The sequence below is a fragment of the Tetrao urogallus genome, assembly GCF_951394365.1.
Source record: "Tetrao urogallus genome assembly, chromosome: 1".
In the NCBI taxonomy this organism is placed as follows: Eukaryota; Metazoa; Chordata; class Aves; order Galliformes; family Phasianidae; genus Tetrao; species Tetrao urogallus.
The window spans coordinates 159,614,612-159,636,711 of record NC_136813.1 but is presented as its reverse complement, the minus strand read 5'-3'; the positions used below and the strand labels follow the sequence as shown (position 1 = coordinate 159,636,711).

Genomic DNA, 22,100 nt, shown 5'->3' with positions numbered 1-22,100 from the left:
CTTATAGCTGCCTTCCAGTACCTGAAGGGGGTCTAGAGTAAAGCTGGGGAGGGACTTCTTAAAAAGTCATGTAGTGATAGGAAGAGGGGAAATGACTTTAAACTGAAAGAGGGTAGATGCAGACTAGATATCAGGAAGAAATTCTTTACTGTGAGGATGGTGAGACACTGAGACAGGTTGCCCAGCAAGGCTGTGAATGCCCCCTCCCTGGAAGCATTCAAGGCCAGGGTGGATGGAGCTTTGAGAACCCGGTCTAGTAGGAGGTGTCCTTGCTCACAGTAAGGACATCAGAACTAGATGATTTTAAAGGTCTCTTCTAACCCAAACTATTCTATGTTCCTGAAGCATCAAGAAAACTTCAGAATCTAGCATGTGATCATGAATATCACTGGCCTATGAAAGCCTTTCCCACTCTAACGATTAGCACTCAGGGCTATATTCCTCTTCTTTGCTGTCTACCTTGCCTTATTCTTTATTTTGAAACAAAACAATGGAGTCTTTTTCCCAGAATCACCTCTCTGATATTTTCTTTTTAAGCTGACACTGATAGCAGCACTTGCTGTGAAAAGGATCAGAGGAAATTGCATTAACTTCATTGCTCTAAGACTAATTATGATTAAATGTAAGTGGAGAGGGAGCTCATTACAGTAATTTTTGGCTCCAGAGTAATTCCTGAGCAATACTTGAAGCAGAGAAACTTGTCAAGCAGCGAATGAGCATGCAAATGGAAGCACAGTGGTGTTGGGTGGCACCTTCTGTGGGACAATTCAGTGGAAATTACCTGGCCCATTTCTTCCTTGCAGCTATCCATCATCTTTCAGGAGCATCAAGAGCAATTCTGACTAGACAGAAAAGGACTGGATTCTTTTATTCACAAAGGCTATTTAGCTACAGGGCTCTCAACCATCTAAAGTAGAAAACACTGTGTACTGGTATATTTTTCCTCTTCACACACCTGACCCCGAAAAAAAAAAAACAACAACTTTCTTCTTGACATAACCAACTATAAAATTCTGTATTTTAAAAGCAAATGCAGCAGAAAGACAAATCTGTCAAATTAACATCAGAGTTGCCTAAACACACTTGGTGTCCCATGGATGCACTTCAGTCACCTTTTTTGCTCCCCAAGGCTTCACCTGAACTACTGACAAACTCAGCCATTGCTTCTGCACACTGACCTGGAGTTCTCAAGCTGACATATGCACAACACCACCATGCAAAACACTTCAAAATGTTACACAGCCCTTCTGGCTAATGCTAGAATAAAGAAGACCCAACCTCCTCTGCTGTCCAGTGACGGAAATCATTAAAGGAAAGTTCCTAAACTACAGAGAACTGTGAAAAAGAAACAGCCTGGATCCACTTCTTATCACCTTTGTGACCTCTTCTGTCTATCTGCTTATTTGCAAATGTACAGGTGTTTTGTTTGACAGCCAGAATAAAACACAACAAAATATGACAAAAAGAAGTGCAGAACAACACAGGAGATCTGAAATGTGCACTTGAAGTTAAACTGATTGGCTAGAAGCATTAAATACCATTAAATACCATTTGACTTATGGCTTAAATTGAGAAGCATATCAGATTTCTTTAAGAAAGTAACAAAGCTGTACTGAGTATATTGCATCACAGCCCAAACAGTCCGAGTTCTCAGTTTGTGTAAGTTGGGAAGGTGTAAATCCCATGAAGAATAAGGACAAACAACTCATGTTCTTGTAGGAACTAAGTGAAAAGAGGCTGTAGGGCTGTATATTACAGTGGACAAAGAAAATCTCCACGCAGAGATGCAATGAAGAGAAGTCAGCCTTACTCCCTCGGGCTAACGCTACTACCTCAATGCAGCTGTCAGCCAACACAGAGCAGCTGTGATGCAACATTACATAGCATATGTGCCTAAGATTTGAATTTGCAGAATCTCCAGCTGCTGGTGGTTTGATGGCCTTACCCAAACTACCCTGACATAGACCACATCGGAAGCATAGGGAACTGCGTTCTTCTACAAAGACAGCTTCAAAGCTTCCCAAGGTGTAACTTAACTTCCACTTGCTTCTGCTGGCACTTGGAAGGGCTCCCTGCTGCCTTGAGAGTTCCATAGTATTATGTAGAAGTGGCAGCCAGACACTTCTATCACTGTATTACACAGCTCTAGAGTGACACTGGAGACAAGATGTAGCTGGACAATCTTCTGGACTGCTAAACATCCCAGGAAACTCCTCACCAAGTTCCACCTTTCTTCCTCACCAAAATCACATTTCTCTGTGACACTTGAAAACTGATAAAACAAAACTTTACATAGAATTACTTTTTTCTCTAATCCTTTTTATTTTTTGAGAAAATAACAATTATTTTCAACATTTATGTGTGTTTCTTTTTGAAGTGCAAACACAATGCATTTGCCAGAATTTGTCTGTTTTCTCCCAATTACTAACTCAATGTAAGTCGGTGGAACAAGGACTGCTGATAATTTGCTCATCAGAATGGACTCCTAATGCACAGGTGCTGCAACAACATCAGAATATCTTTGGCCTACACAAATTTATGTACATGTACACAAGCATGTTACTGAAGGACAAAAACATTCACTCTGCCTTGAGAAAACTTAAAACGCATACTCAAAAACTTCCCTCCTTTTGACTGCTGAGGAGAAGACAGTGATATATCAACTAAAGTGTCACTATGTGAAATGAAATTTTACTCTTGTTATCGATGATTGCCTGTGATATACAGAACCACCTTGCCCATAATACCTACTCAATGCTTCACTGGTCTCACAACACACACCCGATGTAGGAAAAAGAAATCTAGATATCAGAAATGTTTTCTATCAGGGTTTCAGAGCTGTTGAATTCTAGCTCATTAAAGGAATTTTTTCCTTCAGAAGTATTGGGGATTTAAGTTGTATTTTACTGGCAACATTGACCAACAGTGACTTGAATAGCTAGTATTTCTTTGCCAAACATCTTTCCCTGTTCAACAGAGAAGCTAAGGCACAGTAAGCCTACTAGATGATACCTTATTTCCTGAAACATTTTTTCCTGACAAAAATTATATCTAGTCTTTTTAATCACTATGGCGCAACTTTTCTGCTACAAATAAGGAAGCCTCTTTTTTGACTGAAGACGCCATTCCCAAAAGCATTAATAAAAACTAAGATAAGTAGTTCAAGGGATGGGAGGTAGAGGTTGCAATGGAGTCTTACATAACTGCCCCTCTGAAACCTGAATGTCTTCCCTTAGGCTGAAGCTTCCTTTCAGCCTTTGCCCTGGGCTGAATATGTTGAAGCTAAAGTCTTAAAAGGCTCTTAAATATTTGAGGAGTGATATTCTACAACAACATTCCAAAAGAAGAACAGAGACAAAAAAGACAGGCATCTTTAAAACAGCACCTCATACATTCGCCAAGAAAAAGAGAATTACATAGTGTCTGTGGTAACATGAGATGCATGAGGTCCCATCCACTTACACTCCTAATAATTCTGAAAGACTCTGATTTATATACTTGTACTTTCTTCCAAAGTTTCATTTTGCTCAAAACTCACATGAACTTAACACTTCTGGACAATCTTCTGGTAGTTTAACTCCCAGAGCACAAGGAGGGAGAAGCCCAGCCCACTCTCATCACTTTGCCTGTACTTCCACCTGTTTAGAGGGATGATATAAGCTGCACAGACGGAAAAAACCTCATCCTCTGACATGAAGAGACTACAACCAAACTTTCCAGCAGCAAAAGCATGCCAGTACTGCCACAACAGTGGAGGGGAATCAAATACCAACAGGGCACAGCTCCCTGGAGTCACAACTGGGAGCTTGAGTCTCTGCTCTCTGAAATCTGCTAGAACTATTTGAAAAAATGATGGCACTGAAGATGAAATCATCAAACATGTTCAGTGCACTTCTGAGTCGTTTCTTTACAGTCTCTCTATAGCTGTGCTGCTGCTCTAAACAACATTTGTGATGCCACGCAAGAGCCAACACAGGGTTCCACCATCTACCACTCAAATGGGATGCTTGTGTTTATATTGCAGCTGGATCCACTCATTAATAAACTACTTTTTGAATACCTTCAATTATTATTTGGAATATTTGGAAAGCCTAGAAATTGCCACATAATAATATGTATATTTTTTCATTTTTTTCAGAATATTTTTGTGAGAAGTTCTGTCACATCCATCATCCAGGTAGGGCCAAGGCACAAAGCCAAGCACACTTGTCAAACTGCCCCTGAAGAAGTTCAGCAAGAAGAAGCCAAGAATTTGCGTGACTGACCCAATTCCTGCAAACCCAAACATGTTTGGAAAAATACTCAAACCATCTCCACTTCTTATACACGCAACAGATGTCACAGCTGTCATATCAGATATCAGTTGCAAATATCTGATACATATCAGATAGCTAACGGGCCGTTATCATCTCTTTTTATAATTGGTTGGGGCTTTCTTTTCACATCTCACAGGCATCTACATGCAATTATGTCAGCTTATCTAAAAGAGAGAATTTCTCCCCAGAGCTCCTGCCACACACATCCCCAGACCATCGGGACTGCAGCAGTGCTACTACTGTAAGGAACATGTGCTTGGTTTGGGAAGTAACTTTATGACTGTCTTTTCCGTCAGAGTTCCGCACAGCTTGGTTAGTATGCTGCTGTACTTTAGATCAGCCTGAATAATTAATAAACAGTTTGCCATTTCCTGAATATATTAGGAGTGAAGAAATATTGCTTGAACTTGTGAACTGCCATCAGCTTGCTGAAGAAGAGAAAACCTTTTCTTCTCCCTTCTCCTTGTAATTGCATGTTCGAAGAATTCTTTTGAACAAAAAGACAATATTGCAAACAACCAGTACTCACTGAACGTAATAAAATCGGTTCTTTTGTTCTACACATACACTGCACTGGAAAAACTCAACAGCAATTACAAAAGAAACATCTTAAAAATTAATCTCTTCCTCTTTCCTTCAGAGATCATAATGAAGAGACTTATCCTTTCAAAGATCCTTAAAACAATCCTGGCTAAAGGCACTCTCAAGTGCAAATAAGAAATAGGACGGGTGAAAAATCTAGAAGGGAAACAATCATGCAGCCTGCTCTGCTCCATCACAGCCTCTATCCAACTCCAGCATCCATAGCTGCAATGATGCAGGAAAAGAAGCAAAGAGGCCTGGCTTTTACCCAAGACTGCCACTGATCTGCGGGTCATATGGAAATGCTTTGCCTGCATTTTCTTATCTAAAAAACAGTCTTTCAGTAGAAAAAGTGCAAGTCCAAGTTTTGTTGTTGTTGCTGTTGTTCTCAACTTGACTTTAAATACTAAGAGAGACATCATCAACAAAACTTGTCTTACTGCCAGACTTGGCTATGAGTCTCCCCTCCGGCTCCTTCTCCTGCAGCACGTGCTGACAGTGGCATCACTGAGGATGGGCTGAGATGCTGGAGCTGGCCCTGAAGTTCCCCACATGTGAGCAAACATGAAAGCTTCCAGATTTTGCTTTCACTCTTTATTGTTTCTGCACAGTTTGTTGACTCAGTCAGAACAAACACAGAAGGCACTTTTAGAAACATAGTAGGAGAAAATTTGAAATGGAGACAACACGGATAAGTATAAAAAAAACACATTTCCAAAATCTGATCTCCAAAATGTGAGATGTGAATGCATAAAGCTACCAAATCTACACGTACTGCCAATTTACAGAACTTCTCAGCACATTTAAGTTTTCCACATTTTCTGAACTAATTCTAGAAAGACAGGGAACAAAACCATATTCAAAAGTCCTTAGAGATATTGATACTTGCGATTTGTTCAATGCAATCTATCGACTTAGTGTTATTACTGTGAATTAGTATTTTTAAATGTTACGCTATGACAATAAGATACACATCGTTCAGATTGCTACTAAAAACAATGTACAGGCTGGTAATTTGCTGTCACAACTAAGGCATCTGCATTCTCGGGAAAACTAAAAAGTTAGTAAAAAGGTACTACGCAACTACCTTTTTAAGTCCCTAGCATCATTTTAGTTTAAGCTTTAAACAGAAGTTCTGAGTTTCTTCTCCCTGTAGTTGCTTGTGCAGAAAACATATTCTAACCTAAACCCAGTCGGTTACCTTCAGAATTCATCCCTCAATGCCCTAAGTCAGTTTTTACATAACTGATCATCTTGTAAATTGGAGTGCATCATCCTGCCTTTTGGGCTGCTTTATCTCACTGTATTGGAAACATATTGGGAGCATAAAAATCTATGTCTGCCGAAAGGATCTGTATGTGCAGCGGGGATAATTCATCTTGAAGATGCAGTATAAAGCTGTGCTGGCTGAAAGGCAGACCACTCAGCTCCTTATATTGCAAGCTATGTAACAGCAGCTGACATCTTTATCAGTGCTCTCGTACAGTTTCCATTATAATAATATCTAGAATAACTTCACTGATCTGAGTACTTTAAAAAAACGCATCCCTGCCTCTAACAGGAGGCACTTTTCTTTAAGCAACTTTAAGCAGTAGATAGACTGAGGAACAGAGCTTCCTAAATGACCTGTTCTTGGGCATAATAAAGGAAAAACCAAACTTGTCCACACATAAATTAATGCCAAGACTTCGTAATGCACCGCTTGAAAGGCAATTTTAAAACTATAAAGTGGCTAATTTAGCTGTAAACCTGACTGGCTTACATATTTCTGCAACTTTTTACTGTTGTACTACACTGTTATACTTAATTACTGTAAATCGTGCAATTTTGATTTACCACATATATTCAATGTAAGTGATTACCACAGACTCTTCAGTATGCATAGCGTACTGCTCAGCATCCAAGGTACTAGAGAATTAATTTGGGGGGAAAAAAAAACACTCCACAATTCCAGCAGCTATACTAAGACCAGATGCATGGTTGAGCTCACGACTTAAAACTGGCATTTCTTATATTTCACTGCTCTAAGGATAAGCTACTATTCTCCCTCTGTCCAATATTTTTCACAGGGAGATATACTAAAATGGCTACTACTTCATAATCTTAATATAGCTGTTAGCTTACCTTGCTCTTTCGGGATGGGAAAGAGACAAAAAAGAATGAAAGAATATATACAAATTGAAAAAAAAACTCACTGCAAACCTTAGTAATATGATAGAGAAGATACTTTTCTCTTCAGAACCACTTAACCACTTCTACTTTAACGTTGCTTAATATATACACATATATTATCTCTAAATAGTTAATCTCCATGCAGATATTATCTATAATCTGCATATTATCTCCATATAGATAATCACTACTAAAAAGAGACCAAGCCAACAGCAGTTCATCTCAAAGGTAAATGTATCACAGATTTAGGCATGAAGGAGAACAGGTAACAGCAGCACAAATTCCCATTCACCATAAACATTTTAACATTTTATATTAACATATAAAAAAGAAATCTCGTAACTGAAAAGCAGCATAGAAACATAGAAAATGGATCGATTTTTGTTAAGCAGATAGACTAGATCTAAATTCAATCACATCTTGGCACATATGTGATAACTGTCTCACACAGTATTCTTCTTGAAAATTACATCAACAAATTAAACTTCTCCTCCACAAGTGCTTGTTAATAGATACAAATACGGAGCTTCACCTAATGTATCATTTCATTACTGAAAATGTACTGAGTTTCAAAGTAATGGCTCACAAAACTGAGGTACTGAAAAGAGTACTACTAATCTAAGGGAACTAATCTCTCAGTGTTTTAAATTTTCTGGATAAAGCACATTGTGTACTCCTGCCACGTATTTTTTCCCTAAGAAGGGGGAGATGATGCAATAGAAATATGGGAAGAGATTTGATGCACAGCAACCTCGGCAGAGACAGTGGTTCTTGTAACCACAGGGGCAACACAGCACGGGCCTATGGTTGTGGGGAAGAAGGATCAGGAAGGAAACCAGTGACGTTTATTCACTGGAAAATAGTGAGGAAAAAATGAAGCAGACTTGAAGTATGGCTGCAGACCAGCTGACTTTGAATGGAAGGGGTTGCCTGATGAGGGGAAATCGAGAGCAGGGGAGTAGTGGCATGGTCAGCCCTGGTCTCTGTCATGCTGTGTAATGTTGGCCCATGGAGAGCAACATGGGGCAGGAGCTGAAGTAGCAGCTCCTCAGGTTAAGGCTGCCACTGAGGAAAGGAGGAGATGAAGACAGGGCTGAAGTAAGAAACTGCTGTGTTAAGGCTGTGCCATTGTGTCTATGGCATCCCAGACTTGGTGTAGGTTTGAGGGCAGAGGATGGAAGAAACAAAACGTTCACATCAATGTGATCTTGAAGATTAGGACCATAGAGGTCGGTGCTTTTACACTGAGGGGTCTGGCTCTCATGTCTACAGGATGGAGAAGAAGCTGTGGGTCACAGGTCAGGTTTCAGAAAGTGCTGCAGTGCTCACAGCTATGGGGTATTTCTGCTTTGGAATTCACTCAGCACAATTCAAGACACTACTTTCAGAGATCTTTAAATTAAAAATTAAGCATGTGGAACAATCCAAAGAGACACAGCTCTGCCTTTTCCTTTGAAAGGTTAAGATGAAGCACAGGAAAAGGGGAGTGTAATTGTTGTAAAACACAATATTGCCTGAACATCTCCCTGTTGGGAAGAATTGCTTTTGGAGAGTCTCCAGCTGCCCAGATGAGACATTTCAGTTTACATCCTTATCTTCTGAAAGAACAAGAAATGAAGTTGCAAGTTTACGTCGTCAAGACAGGCATGAAAAATGACATGCACAATAAATGAAAGCAGATATTTCCGCTTTTTGATGTACAATTAACTGCATATATAACTTTTGGTAAAAACATAAGGCTTATCAAGTATCCTACTGCTTATCTATTTATTTTCCTGTAGCAGGATCTGAAAGATAGCAAAGAATTGTTCGGGGCAGTTGCACAAAAGTACAGGATTTGCCTAAATGAAAAGACACCAGCAGATATAAGCTGGGGGGAAAGTACTGAGGAAGTACACTAAACCAAGGAAGAATGCCTTCAGAGTAAATCCCAAGATGAGGAAGGAAGGGGTTCTCCCAGTTGATAAGGAGATGGGAGGCTGTAGGCAAGAGTGTTTCCTCCACGCTAACAATGCAAAAGTCCAACACTGTCCATTGACATCCTGACTACATTGAGCAGTGCCTGGCTGAAGCCTGAGATGCAAAAGCCAAGGCATGCAGAGGAGTTCTCCAAAAGAACAAAGGTTTTACTCAAAATGGTGAAAATTCAGGCAGCTGTCAATTAAGACAATTTAGATCTGGCATGCTTTAAGCTTACAGAAGAATATATGAACGTCGCCCTAGATTGTTTGGGGTTTGTATGGACTATCAGTAGCAAGGCAAGCCTAAGGCAAACTTCTAATGCAAAAAAATTCAATGGTACCCCACCATCCTTCAGGAGTGGGAGGAATGAGGAGTCTCAAAGGACTCTAAGATCATTTCAAAGGGAAAAACCACCAGCCTGAGTTCTGCTGAATGACGGAAGTGTGAAAGAATTAAGATGGATACGATGTAGAGGAATATTGATTATTCCAGGGAAACTGTATCTAAGTGGAGAAACAACTCTCATCAGTGAGAGAGTGAATTAAAGTCCACACCTGTCTTATATAGACATCAGATTCCTCTCCTCGAATCAGGAAAAGAAAAAACGCTTACTTGCAGCTTGATAAATGTATAATAAAACTATCAGAATAGAAACATCCATAACGTGTGAGGAAAAAGAGACATTAGCCACCATAGATTTGAAAGAGGAACAAATCTACAGAGGAAGGGATGATTAATAAATATTTTATTTCATGTTTTCAACGATATGGTGGCCCCATACAGCAATCTAAAGAGCAGGAAATACAAATTTGATTAATATATTCTTCTTTTTTTCCATTACAGACCTCACTGTTATTAGCATGCTACTCTTTCATGCCTCTGTAAAATAAAATACTAATCGATTCTGAGCTATATTGATTAATACTCACAGATTTCTGAATTTTCAAGCTAGGCTGATGCAAACAGTTTCTTTTACATATGGATGTGATTACAGCTGCACAGAAATGGGCACTGTTTCACAGTAGCAAAGCTAAAAACCAAAAGGTTCTGATTTGCACACAGAACATTACTACAATGTTTGGAGTTTATAAGCACATGGAGGAAAAAAAAAAAGCCAAAACCCCCCAAAAAACAATATTACCTTTTTAAACAGAGGAGGAAAGGATTACTTACTATAGCAAGCTTTAAAATAGTTATTTTTAAAAATTCTCTTATTTCTGAAGAGGTAAAGTGTCTTATCCAGACAGGTTTTTAAGAGAGCTGCTCCAATAATCATTTGGGACTCACAGTGAGATTCAAGGAGTATATTGAAGTTCTGAGTGATAAAACTGGAGATCACAAAGATTTACAGTAACAGCAAACGTACACTACTAAACAGGCATATTAACTTCTTAAGCGTGACCTGCTGGTGCAGTCCTGAAGAAACCACGCACTGTGCTATTTGTACTCATTTCATGCAACATTTTTTGGCTCAGCATACATAGAAATAGCTTAGGAAAGGCATGAAATGACAGAAAGTCATCCTGGATACAGTCTTGAATCCCACTGCTAGTTGTTCAAGGTAAGACAGAGCATGCACCAAGATACTCCTCTGAGAGGTTAGCAGAAATAGAAAACAATTACATCCCATAATAACTTTAGCACTTGTCTTAGGGAAAAAATCTGCTGTTAGCAATTGAAAACAGAGAGAAGAGAGAAAACATGAACCCATTCTGCTGACAGCAACACAGCATGGGACATTTGAGGATTTCAGCTGAAAGAGCTCCTGCACCTCCGTATCCGGAGTTCTTTGTTGCCTGACAGTAAATTGTAAGGACAGTCATATTAAGAAGTACAAACATTAGGCTGTGTGTAGCCGGAGCCACCGAAGGAATAACAAGGAAAGCACATTACCTTTAGTAAGTCTCCTCAGAATTTGGCAGCGGCATTTGAAAGAGACAGCTATCATTCTTGCTCACTGCCTTCTCTGGCACAGCGCACGCGGGGCTCTGCTCTGCTGAATGCAGCAGCAGCAGCGTGTGAATTTCTCACGCACATACCAGGAGAAAGGTAGCCCCAGCGGGGAGTGACAGAGCTTAATTCCTCCTGGCTGATGCACAGATCAACCCAGTGGCATCCGGCACGGCTGTGCCGCTCGCTGCAACCACCGCCACCACCTGCACAGCGAGCACCCTGACTGACACAGCAGCATTGCTCTAAAAGCTGCAGAGCATCCCGCTGCACGCAACACTGGGATCCTGGGAGCTGATTCCCATGTTCCCCTCCATGTGCAGAGTCGTGGGGATCTGTGCCAGGCAAAGGGCCACAAATTTCAGCAGATGTGGCAGATTTTCCACTTTCTCGTATCTGTCAGCTCCCTCACAGTTGCCTCTGAGTAAACAGAGGAAAATCCCTAGAAATCCTAGATCTGAGCGAGAAGGAACCTATTTAACATGCAAAATATTCTGATCAATGCACACTAAAGATACAGTCTTGTAGATGAGAAGAAGAAAAGAAAAAAAAAAGGCTTTTTTATCACCAGAAAACCTTTTTGACGGTCATACAGAAGTATATTGGAACAGCTGAAGCACGGATCACAGAGGGAGGGAGAGAGCAGAGGGAAAATGATGAATTGTTGTGTGAGGGCAGGACTGTGAGGCATTTGATCACACCAAAATAAATAAAATGCTGCTGCACGGAAAGCACACCGTGAATCAGGTCTTTCCCCATTCCTAGAGAACACACCAGCTTTTAGTGCACCTTCAAATTTATTTTGTAATTAATTGCACCAAACGTTGCACCATTTGTAACATGCTGAAAGATTTCTTCAGCCCACCTGGAGCTTTACATTCTGCAACATCTAGCCAGACAGCAAATTAACCTGCCTTCAACAATTCATTCGAAAATAATGAAGTGGAACGCACAGCTTAAGCGAGAGTTCCATCCCATCGTTACTCATGGACCAAAATCCTCATTGATTCTAAAAACAAAGCAAACAAACCAAAAGAAGCCGTGTACAGTTTGCCAGCTCAGATTCACGCACAAAATCCAAGTGCCTGATCAGGTAATTTCCTTTAAAATAACCAATAACTATTTGTTTGCCAAGACTTCTGTTTCATGTGAACCATACACTTAACACCATGTTCATATGCTTTCTGTCCCATTCAGTTGCCTCCGTTTCAAAACGGGACAGTTTATTTCCTGACATCTTCTATCCCTCGCTCTATTTAATACCATCACCCTGTGTTAGGGTGCACATTTTCTGCTGTCAGCTGTCGACAGCCAGCAGCAGCACAGAGCTGTTCCATGCTCAGAGCAGCTCCTTGCTCCCTGCTGCACAGCACCAGCAGCTCCGCTCTCAGTGTTGTCCTACGAACAATTACAGTAACTGTTTTCCTTATTTTTGTTTTATTGGTTATAGCAGCAGACGTATTTCAAAGGTAAAGGTGAGACACTCCATCAGCACAATTGCAATTGCCTAGATAGGCCCAGTGAAAATTGATTTCATTTTGTTGTCATTAAAACCAGATAGGGGTAATCCAGTTATTTGTTCTCCAACCTTGTTATCGCTTCTCGTGGTGCCCCTTGTGCCAAGCAGCTGCGAAATCCAACCAGCGTGAAAATCAGATGCACCTGCAGCATGGGCTGGTGGCTCTGGCCCTGTATTGCAGCCCCATAACACAGCCCTGCTGCTACAGGATGGACTGGGCAAGCAACAGCAGGGAGAACAGGGGAGGAGGTGGAGATGTAAACCAGTACAATTCAGAAGGCCAAGAAGAAAATGGAAGAGCTTGGACTATCACACAGGAAGAGGAAGAGGAGATGTCTATTCTTGTCCTCTCCATAAGGATGAAACCAAGAAAAGAGCAAGCTGCTCACTCTGCCTGCATCGTCAATATACTTCTTGAAGAGAAACTCTGCTACCATTACTTCTTGCTACTTCCCGCTCAGGTACCAGGACTGAACACAGTTAATACCACTAACTCCCAAAACCTGTTTCCTTTCTTTTTTCCCGTGCTAAAGTTGATACAGTGACAAAGCTACGACCTCAGCACACAGCCTCTCTCACAGCTCTTTCAGGTTTGTGATGCAGAAGCAGTTCTGAGCCCACCGCACCCCCTCTGCAGGCCAGCTTCTGTATTACTGCCTTTTTCACCTGCCAGATGCCTGTCCTCGATGCCGTGAATCAACCCCTTTAAACAGCTCCTTTTAGCTCAAGAGTAACCAGAAGTTATTGCAAGATGGTACTCAGTTGCCTTAATATTTGTTGATTTTTCCCAGACAGCACAGATGAGGAGGACTGTGAAGTTGGACCCCTACACAGGTCTCCACCTCTTCGGAACACCTGCCAGCAGCCGCCAGGAACCCGCAGAGCTCCTCCTGCCCTGAGGAAAAAGGCATCTTCAGAGAGCAGCTCTCAGCTTGAGAACCCATAGAACTCCAGAATATCTCAAGTTGGAGGGGAGCTGCAAGTATCAAGTTTAACTCCTGGTTCCATGCAGAATCACCCTAAATTCAAACCATACTTCTAAAAGCATCATCCAAACACTTCTTGAACTTCCTCAAGGACCTCCCAAAATAAACTATTACTTTTGTTCTTTCACCTAGAAAATTATTTAATGTGAGATCACAGCCTATTTCCACTTTGGTCTTTTCTCCCTCAGAGCACAATTTTGAGATCCTTGAGGATTTCAGCTGTGAAGAGAATGGCAAGAGGTTGCACCTACACTGCGAGAAAGAAATTGCTCACTGCTTGCCTCTGTGATGCCGTGACCTGTGCTGCTTCAGCCTCCTCAGCACAGGAGGTGAAAGAGGGCACATCCATAGAACTAGACAGTCACAGGGGACACGCTTCACGCAGGAGGAATTTCAAGCTTCTGCATAAACACTGAGTTCAAATCTGGTTATTTAAATATGTATAAAACTATAGAAACAATACAGAAACTGTGACATGTACACTAAAACAGCTGCAGACCTGGTCAGATAAGGTTTACTAACAGAGAAAAGATGTGGTCCTTGATCCAAAAAGCTTATTATGTCATTTACTACTGCTTCTAGAGTTGTGACACATATGTTAAATAGCCTATAAAACACAGCAATAGCTACTTGCAACCAAGTCAATATGATTTTTTTTGCTTATGCTTCTTTAGACAGTTTTTCTGTCCTTACCAAAGGAGGTCACTTGTAGATTTGAATTCCTCAAGAAGATTTCATAACATAAAGATTTTGTACTTCAAGTATAACACTGAATGTAACAGTATTTTGTATTTACTACAGTTTTTTTTTTCCTATCTTTTGTTAGTTCAAGAAAAGTAATCCAGTTATAGGAAAAAGCTCTTAAATATTCACTCATGGTTTTACTGCTTGCTTCCAGTTTGGATCATGAGGATTGCCAGAATGGTACTTTCCCGAAGTCCTGATTCTGAAATTACTTCAAGTACATCTCATGTATTCTTAATTGTCCAGGTTTGTTGTTGTTGTTGTTCTTACTGTTGTTTGGTTTTTTTTTTTTAACCCAATTAAGGATTTTGTTGAACTTTTCAAATGTCAGACAGTATTTTATGAGATATCAGTCATTCAGTTCTAGAGATGGACTCAGCTGGTTGCTCAGGAGGAAGAAGGAAGGAGGAAGGTATGTTGGGGGGAAGGGTAGCAACATAATAAGGAAATCAAAAACCTCTGAGCATACGGAAAACTTACTTATATTCCTCACAGCACAGTTAGAAGTCTTTACTAATTACATCTCTTCCTTATTTATTACTGAGCTGCAAAATTTGCTACCATTTTCTCAAGGTTTATTGCAAAAATCTCTTTCTTCATTTCAATCCTTTTGGACAGCAACATGTATTTGTGCCACTTTTACTGCTGCACTCATTCCTTTCTTTAGCAGACTGTAAGGTTATTTATAAGCTCTAGGATATATATTATACACAAATGTTTTCTCAACTGAATTTATATTCATAAGTACTCAGTAGAAGGTCACTAGATGAAAGAAGCTTATTTCTCTATGATAAGACAGGCAGTATAATATTCAGCTTTTATCTAACAACATCTTCTGGCTGAGATCTACCAGATCATGTTAGCGGTAAAGAATGACTCAAAGAGAAAAAGATCTATTGAGCTCTCCAGTAGGACACAAAAAGAAAAAAAAAATCATTATGAAAGTTATCTGAATTAAATTTTAAAAAATAAAATTACCTTTACGCAGTGTGAGACTCAGATGCACTCACTATACTTCTCTGAAAATACAGTATTTAATCAAGAATATAAATTTTGCAGGATAGCAACTTCTGATCTCAAAAAAAAATTAAGTTGCAAAAAATGTTTGTTTTTTTTTTTTTTAATTTGGGAAATTTAGGTCCAATAATTACCTTTTCTATTCCCTGGAATACAAACCTAGGATATACATCTTGCTTAAATTCCATTCCACACTCCATGAAATATGTCTTTTCACACACTGACTGAGCAGCACCTTAAAACCAGTGACATCCCTCCCTACACTTTTACTTTACAGGTGATTTTCTCCTGTGAGCTGCCACTATTGTTTTTGGATGTTGCACACTCATATTTTTCTTTATGGGTCAAGCTTTTATGTCACCATCTTGAGGGCAATGCACTGCACTGATGGAGTACCTCTGATGGTCAAAGCCATGGATGCACACCAAGGACCTACTCCTTTGAGAAAGCCAACATGGTGGGTTCAGTGAAGTCAAGCATGTACTCAGACTACACCCTCAATAAAACATTACAGCACCTGTGAAGATGTACAGGTATAGAACATTTAATGTATCAGGAAGAAACAAAATAGTTTGAAATCTGAATTCATGATAGTTTTATACATCTGAATATCTTGCTCCATCATTTTAAGATACCACTGGCACCAACCACATCACTCAAATGAAAAGTCAGATTTTTATGCAGAAAGATAATTTAGTTCTGAAAATAACAAATGTCCAGATAGATGCTCCTGTTCTGAAAACTGAAGTGTTTCCTCTAGTACATTTTATGCATTCTTATATCAATCAAGAACTAGCAATAAAGAATCTCAGTTTTAACAAAACAAAATTTGACTATTTTTCATCTCAAAGATGAGAAATGTATTCCCATGCAGCAGCAGACCCAGTCAATCAAGTGTTTTGCAATGGATGCTGTTTCATTACAAAGACTCCACTTTGCTACAGAATGAGAGAATAAAAAGGAAAGAGCAATAAATCATCCTGTAGTTTCCCAGCGCTCACATTATCAACAAAGACAATTTGTCACCTTCACGTAATTTGGAGAGTATTTCAAATTTACATTTTTATTAAATCAACTACAGGTATTTGCAACAGTGTTGGACAATTTCCCACAGACATTGCAGCAGAAGTTCTTACGGATCATTAAAGATAGTAAAATGTGTGCTGGCTTCAGAGAGACATTGCTGGAGAACACTTCATGCAAAGCATGGAGATAAGTACACTGCAAGTGTTAATAGATGATGAGAAAAAAATATGCTGAAGATCTGACTTAAGGCCCAAGCACCACTGCTGTGGCATAATGTGGCAACCTGATTGGCCATGAATAGATTCATTAAAAAAAAATAATCATTTTAGGTCTCTCTGGATAGAAAAGTCTTACTTTTTCAGCTGCAGGCAATGTTAGCCGCTTTGGATCAGCAGGTACTAAAGAACTGGCTGTAGAATCAGCACTGCCACACTCCGGGATGGCTATTTACAATATAGTCTACACAATTTAATTCTTCAAAAAAGTCTGACTTAATGACATTCTATAAAATGTATAATGTAGCATTAAAGAAAACAAAACATATATATTTTCTACATGAAAATAACTCTCCAGCACACACTACCCTCTAGCGTAGAAAAGACAGCACAAGGAACAGCATTCCCTATGCTATCCTTCACAGCAACCACAAAAATGCATGCAGTATTCACTAGTACATATGAATCACTGGCAAAAAAATTAAAACTGTCCTTTCCAGTGAAACTATTGATACTCAAAGGTTGAGAGCTGTCTAATAACAGAGACATTGTCCTCAAAGGACCTCTGAGATGAATAGAGCAACTCTGACTTTCTATTCCTAGCCTCATTTCGGTTGCTGGGAAAGCAGGCTGTTGAGCTTTTCTCAAGATTTCCTAGCTGCAAATCTTTGTTTAAAAATAATTAGGGACTTAAGAGAATCATAAAATATGAAGATACTGCGTGTACTAGAAAAATGAGAATCTTTCAGTAGCACAAGTACATTACAGTCTCTCAAAGGCAATTTCCAGCATACCCACGAAGTAGATGAGTTTTAATTCAGAAAGATGCCTTTTCAATAAGCCGATGGCTTGTGAGCCATTTCAGATATAACTCCCTTTTCCAGAGGGTACACAAGTCGATTCTTTGATTACACAAGTATGATTTCTTTGATTTGACCTGTGATGATGGAAAAAAGTTCTTTCTTTTGGAAACATTACTAAATATTTGTCTTTGTATCTCTGAACTGACAGTTAAGAATAATTTTGCAAAATATGAGATAAACCACCAAGAATGGTCCGTGTGCCCTCCAAGTGGAAGAATTAGTGAAAGGAATAGGCATTAAAACTGCACTGTGTTTTCTTGGCTGCTTGCAGATCTCATGGAGAGAAACAACCAATAATGACCCCGTTCAATGAACACAATCAGCCCAGCGTGGGCTCCTGCCAGCAACATGCATATAATTACAGTCTCCAGGATTTAATGTAATCTCCGAACTAAAGGATGACTGTCTTACAAGCAGTTTCCACATGCTGCAGTACATGGTTAAAGACTCTTGTAATTACAAATTCTAGAAGGCTTTGTACTTTGTAGAGGCTTTTCCAATTAGTCAAAACGATGACGTTCCTATTGCTACATCAGTCTTCTAACGAAATGCAGTTAAGCATTTCCTCAAAATTACCATATTGCAAGCAGCGACAAGCTCCTACGCTTAGTAGAAAACAACTGTTTTTACTCTCATTAAAAAACAAAAACATTATGAGTCTACCGAAAACACTTGAACAAAAGTGGAATGATTATACTGCTCTCTAGCTATACAGCTTTCTTTCCATGTCTTTATTGACTTATTTAGCAGCCATGAAGTTGGAATATCACATTAGAAAATACAGTGTGTATTTGGAGGGATGAGACTGGAATATAACAAAAGGTCATTTAATCTGCCATAGGAGAATTTGGGTAATTAACTCAGAAACTTACTGTGGGCTAGCTCTACAGATGCTGCACAAGAAGAGACAGCGCCAGCAGAGACAATAACCTGTGGCCTCCAAGTCATCCAGGCTTTGAAGTATGGAGGGAAATATCAGTTCACTGGTGCAACTGCATTCCTGCTATGTGCAAGCTGCAAGAAGACATGGTAGCAGCTTCTTTTCCAAAAGACAGTGAATTTCTATACTGAAATTAGGCCACATGCTGAATGTCTGTCTACGGTACGGGCAACAGCCAGACAGTTGGTACTGATCACTGCATTTCCCCAAGCTATATCAAATGCCACCATATTTCACCCAAACATCAGCTTTGGTGTGCCTGAAAACAAAGATAATGAAAAACAAGGAAAAACTGATCAAGTATACAGGATAGGGAAAAACAAACAGAAAAAAAAAAAAAAAAAAAAAAAAAAAAAAGATTAAAGAAAAAAAAAAGGTAAAAAAAAATTTCCACTTCAAAATATGATGCTGACTCTTCTGACCATAACACGTTTGTCGGATAGAGTTGTTAACTTGCTAGCATGTTCTCATTTTACTCTAATCATCAAGTCTGGAAACCATTGTTCTCTCCCCAGCCAAGCCAGGGTACAAAATAACACCAGATACACAAGGAGGTACCAAACTAGAAGCAGACAAGTAGGTATGAGCATTCTTTGGATGCAGTTTGACAATTCTGTAAGAGGAACTGTGTGATGAGATCCTAGTGAAAACGTAGGCTCATGATACAACCTTGCATTTGTTGATGAATGCTACGTTTTGACTTACTTAGCTGCAATATACTTGCATGCTACCATGTGCATCCCGGATTTCTGCTGCTTCCCAGCCAGCATTTTTTCATTCTATTACACAAAAACTGACTCCTTTGGAAATTCTGCCATCTTCTGAGAACTAACAATTGTTCACCACTGAGGGATAACAGAAACCACAACCATCTGTTTCTGCAGTCTGGTTTAACATACAAGGACCATAATAGACTTGGGGTGAAGGACGCTTTCCTGCCAAGTGAAAAGAAGAACTTTTTATGCCTCCCTGGGCCCTTCTATAGCATGAACACCCTGTGCTGCCCTAGGATTACCTGGGAGCACCTTCCCAGTGCTTTGCTGTGCATGATGGCATTTTACAAGATTGGTGCCACATTCAGTAATGTCAGTAAGACAGAGACAGCTCTAAACTCTATTTTTACTAAATGACGGCCTGTGATTCACTGACCAAGGTACCTCCACTGGCTCAGTGCTCTGATTCAAAATTTGTGATGAAAACTTGACTTTAGCTGACCTTAAACCGGAAGCCTAAAACACAAACCAGGTCTTCTTTGGCATGTTCTAAAACAATGCACCAATTTGAGAAGGCACAGATTTGAGGAGAGATTTATATCAGGCATCAGGAGGAAATTCTTTACTCAGAGGGTGATGAGGTCCTGGCACAGGCTGCCCAGAGAAGCTGTGGATGCCCCTTCCCTGGAAGTATTAGAGAACATGCTAGGTGGGACCCAGGGTGGCAATTCTGCCCACAGCAGGGGGTTGGAATTAGATGACCTGTGAGGTCTCTTCCAGCCCACATCTTTCCATGATATCTCAAGTCTCTATGCAAACTCATTAATGTTTGGAGTCTCAGGAAGAGTGCCATAATGTTGTACATCAGCATATCACAGAATAGGGCCACTGTCACTGACACTTCTGTACAGCCTCTGGAGCCCAATCCTTTGTTTTAGGTGAGTCTTGATTTTACAACTGAACTAAACAGAACTGAGACATCTTCAATCACCAAATTAACTGTAACCATTTAAAAGGTATTTAAACCTCTGATCTACAATCAAAAATAAATAATAAAAACAGAGATCTATAGAGATTGGTGCTCTGTTTTACTGCAGACTTTTACATCATGCCAGGGACTGTTGCACCACACAACACAGCACGCTTTGAATTCATCAGTCTAGCTTAAGGCACAGAAATGGAGTGAGTGAGTGTAAATGAATTCTGTATTGCTGTGACCAGGCTGTCTGGCAGCCAAACATGAGCTGGTGTGGTTATCTCTCAATACTGCCCACTGTAAAAGTATCAGTGTGTATTACCATATACTTTCATCATAACTGTTCAGTGAAAAGTTACACAGTTTAGCCTGTATTTCTGCTGTGACGAGCAAACCAAACAGGAGCATCCAAATACAATGTATAAGAACAAAGAACACGGACTGTGCCTGCAGTACCAAGGAGAGTATCCTGGAATACAATGACTCTAAAACTGACTGAGTGGATTACAAAAGACGAGTGAGTGAGTGGCAAGAGTGACGGCAGGCTTAATGAGATCACTGTGTGTTGAAAAATTGAGGGCCAATACACACAAGATTGCTACCTGCCTTGTGTAAGAAAGCTTAAACTAGAGCTCAACATGCAACTTCAATGCCTACGCTGGACACTTATTTGGTTTGGATTTTTTGTGCATTTGTTTTTAAAGGCTGAAAAATAGGAAGCATGCAGAGAAGAGCACCAAGAGTGGTCTGAGCAATGCCTCATGCAGTGGAAAGGTTAGCAAGTACAGCATCTTGTCCAAAGAGCTTAGACTGTGACTTGATTACACAAAGCTGTTATAAAAGGATGTGTTGCGTGATCAGAAGTTTTCCATCAGGGAAGGGGAATAAAATCCACTCAAGAAAAGGGCACAGCTGGAACTTGAAACCAGTAAAACTCAGACTAATCACAACTTTCTCACAGGGAGATTGGCTAACAGATAAAGGGGTCAAAATTGTTCCCCAAAGAGCCACTGTCTGCCTTTCTGGAATAAGAATTTTACATCAGTTGCTGGACTTGATGCAACAATAACAGGATGGATGTTACATGGGGGGTAACCAAACATCCCACTTGCTTCTTCTTGCCTCAGAAAGTATATGAAGCAAAAGATGATATCACAAATGCGTCCTGCTGTCCATAGCTACTTTACTGACTTCAAGCTACTTTAAACAGAAGATATGGACTTCACTGAAAAACAGAGGGAAGCGCCTTCAGGTTATTTTCATCCTTCAAATACTAATTAGTTTTGCATGACTGTGAAAGCTACATAAATAAAATATTATTAAAATATAGGATTAGCTATACAACGTTTTTTCTTTTTCAAGCATGTTACCCATATACAAGTATTTTCATAATTAAAATTCCTAATTTGTTAGAAAAAAACATCCCCAAACTTCCCTTTCTTCTCAAAATGCCAACATTTCAAGGGCAGGCAGGCTGTTTTGTGTACCCAACTCCAACCTCACATACCCTGTCCCTTTTGAAGAAAGAATCGGGATCCACAACAACAACGTGGATAAGTGTATGTGCAAAGCAGCACAAAGCACGTTATTTACATCAAGAAAAGAGGATGTCTGTAACGGGCATGACTAAAAATAAATTATCACCATGTTTTGTTATCTGGAAACAGTTAACAAAACAAATGAAGGACAGGTTCCTAGACAAGAGGTTGAAGTATTTGTAACATAAGTCTCAAAAGTGAAAGGCAGATAACCTCAAGCTTGTTTCAGTGTCATTCCTCCATGGATGATCAGTGCTTTAGTGGTGTCACACTGCCATTTATCACATTTTTAATAGCTCCTTCTAAATGAAATATTCTTCAAAAACTTTGAGGCCTGGCCAGATAAAATTAACACTTAAAAGTCCACATTGGGTTTGTTGTTTTTTTTTGTTTTTTGTTTTTTTTGGTTTTTGGGTTTTTTTTGTTAGCCAAAACTACCATCTTCTGGGGGAGAGATTACATGCATGAATTTTTTCAGATGGATCTGTGACAAGCTGAGGGATGCTGCAATCAGCCGCAGCCCAGGGGCAGCCGGCCTGCAGCAGGGAGGCCAGCAGAGCTGCATGAGGGCTGCCACCTCT

General features: G+C 39.9%; 1 protein-coding gene across 11 annotated transcripts in view; it reads right to left on the bottom strand.

The window, feature by feature from the left end:
- Positions 1–22,100, bottom strand: part of GRIP1 (glutamate receptor interacting protein 1) — a gene marked incomplete at both ends in the record, with an annotated part of 306,122 nt that overhangs the window by 137,420 nt on the left and 146,602 nt on the right. For 4 of the 11 annotated variants that reach the window (XM_079548299.1, XM_079548300.1, XM_079548306.1 and 1 more), the window contains one exon: positions 10,926–10,980. The exons of the other annotated variants lie outside the window; for them this stretch is intronic. In XM_079548299.1, coding sequence (XP_079404425.1) covers positions 10,926–10,980 — 55 coding nt within the window. Of the gene's footprint in view, positions 1–10,925; positions 10,981–22,100 lie in introns of those variants that run through there. 11 annotated transcript variants of the gene reach the window in all.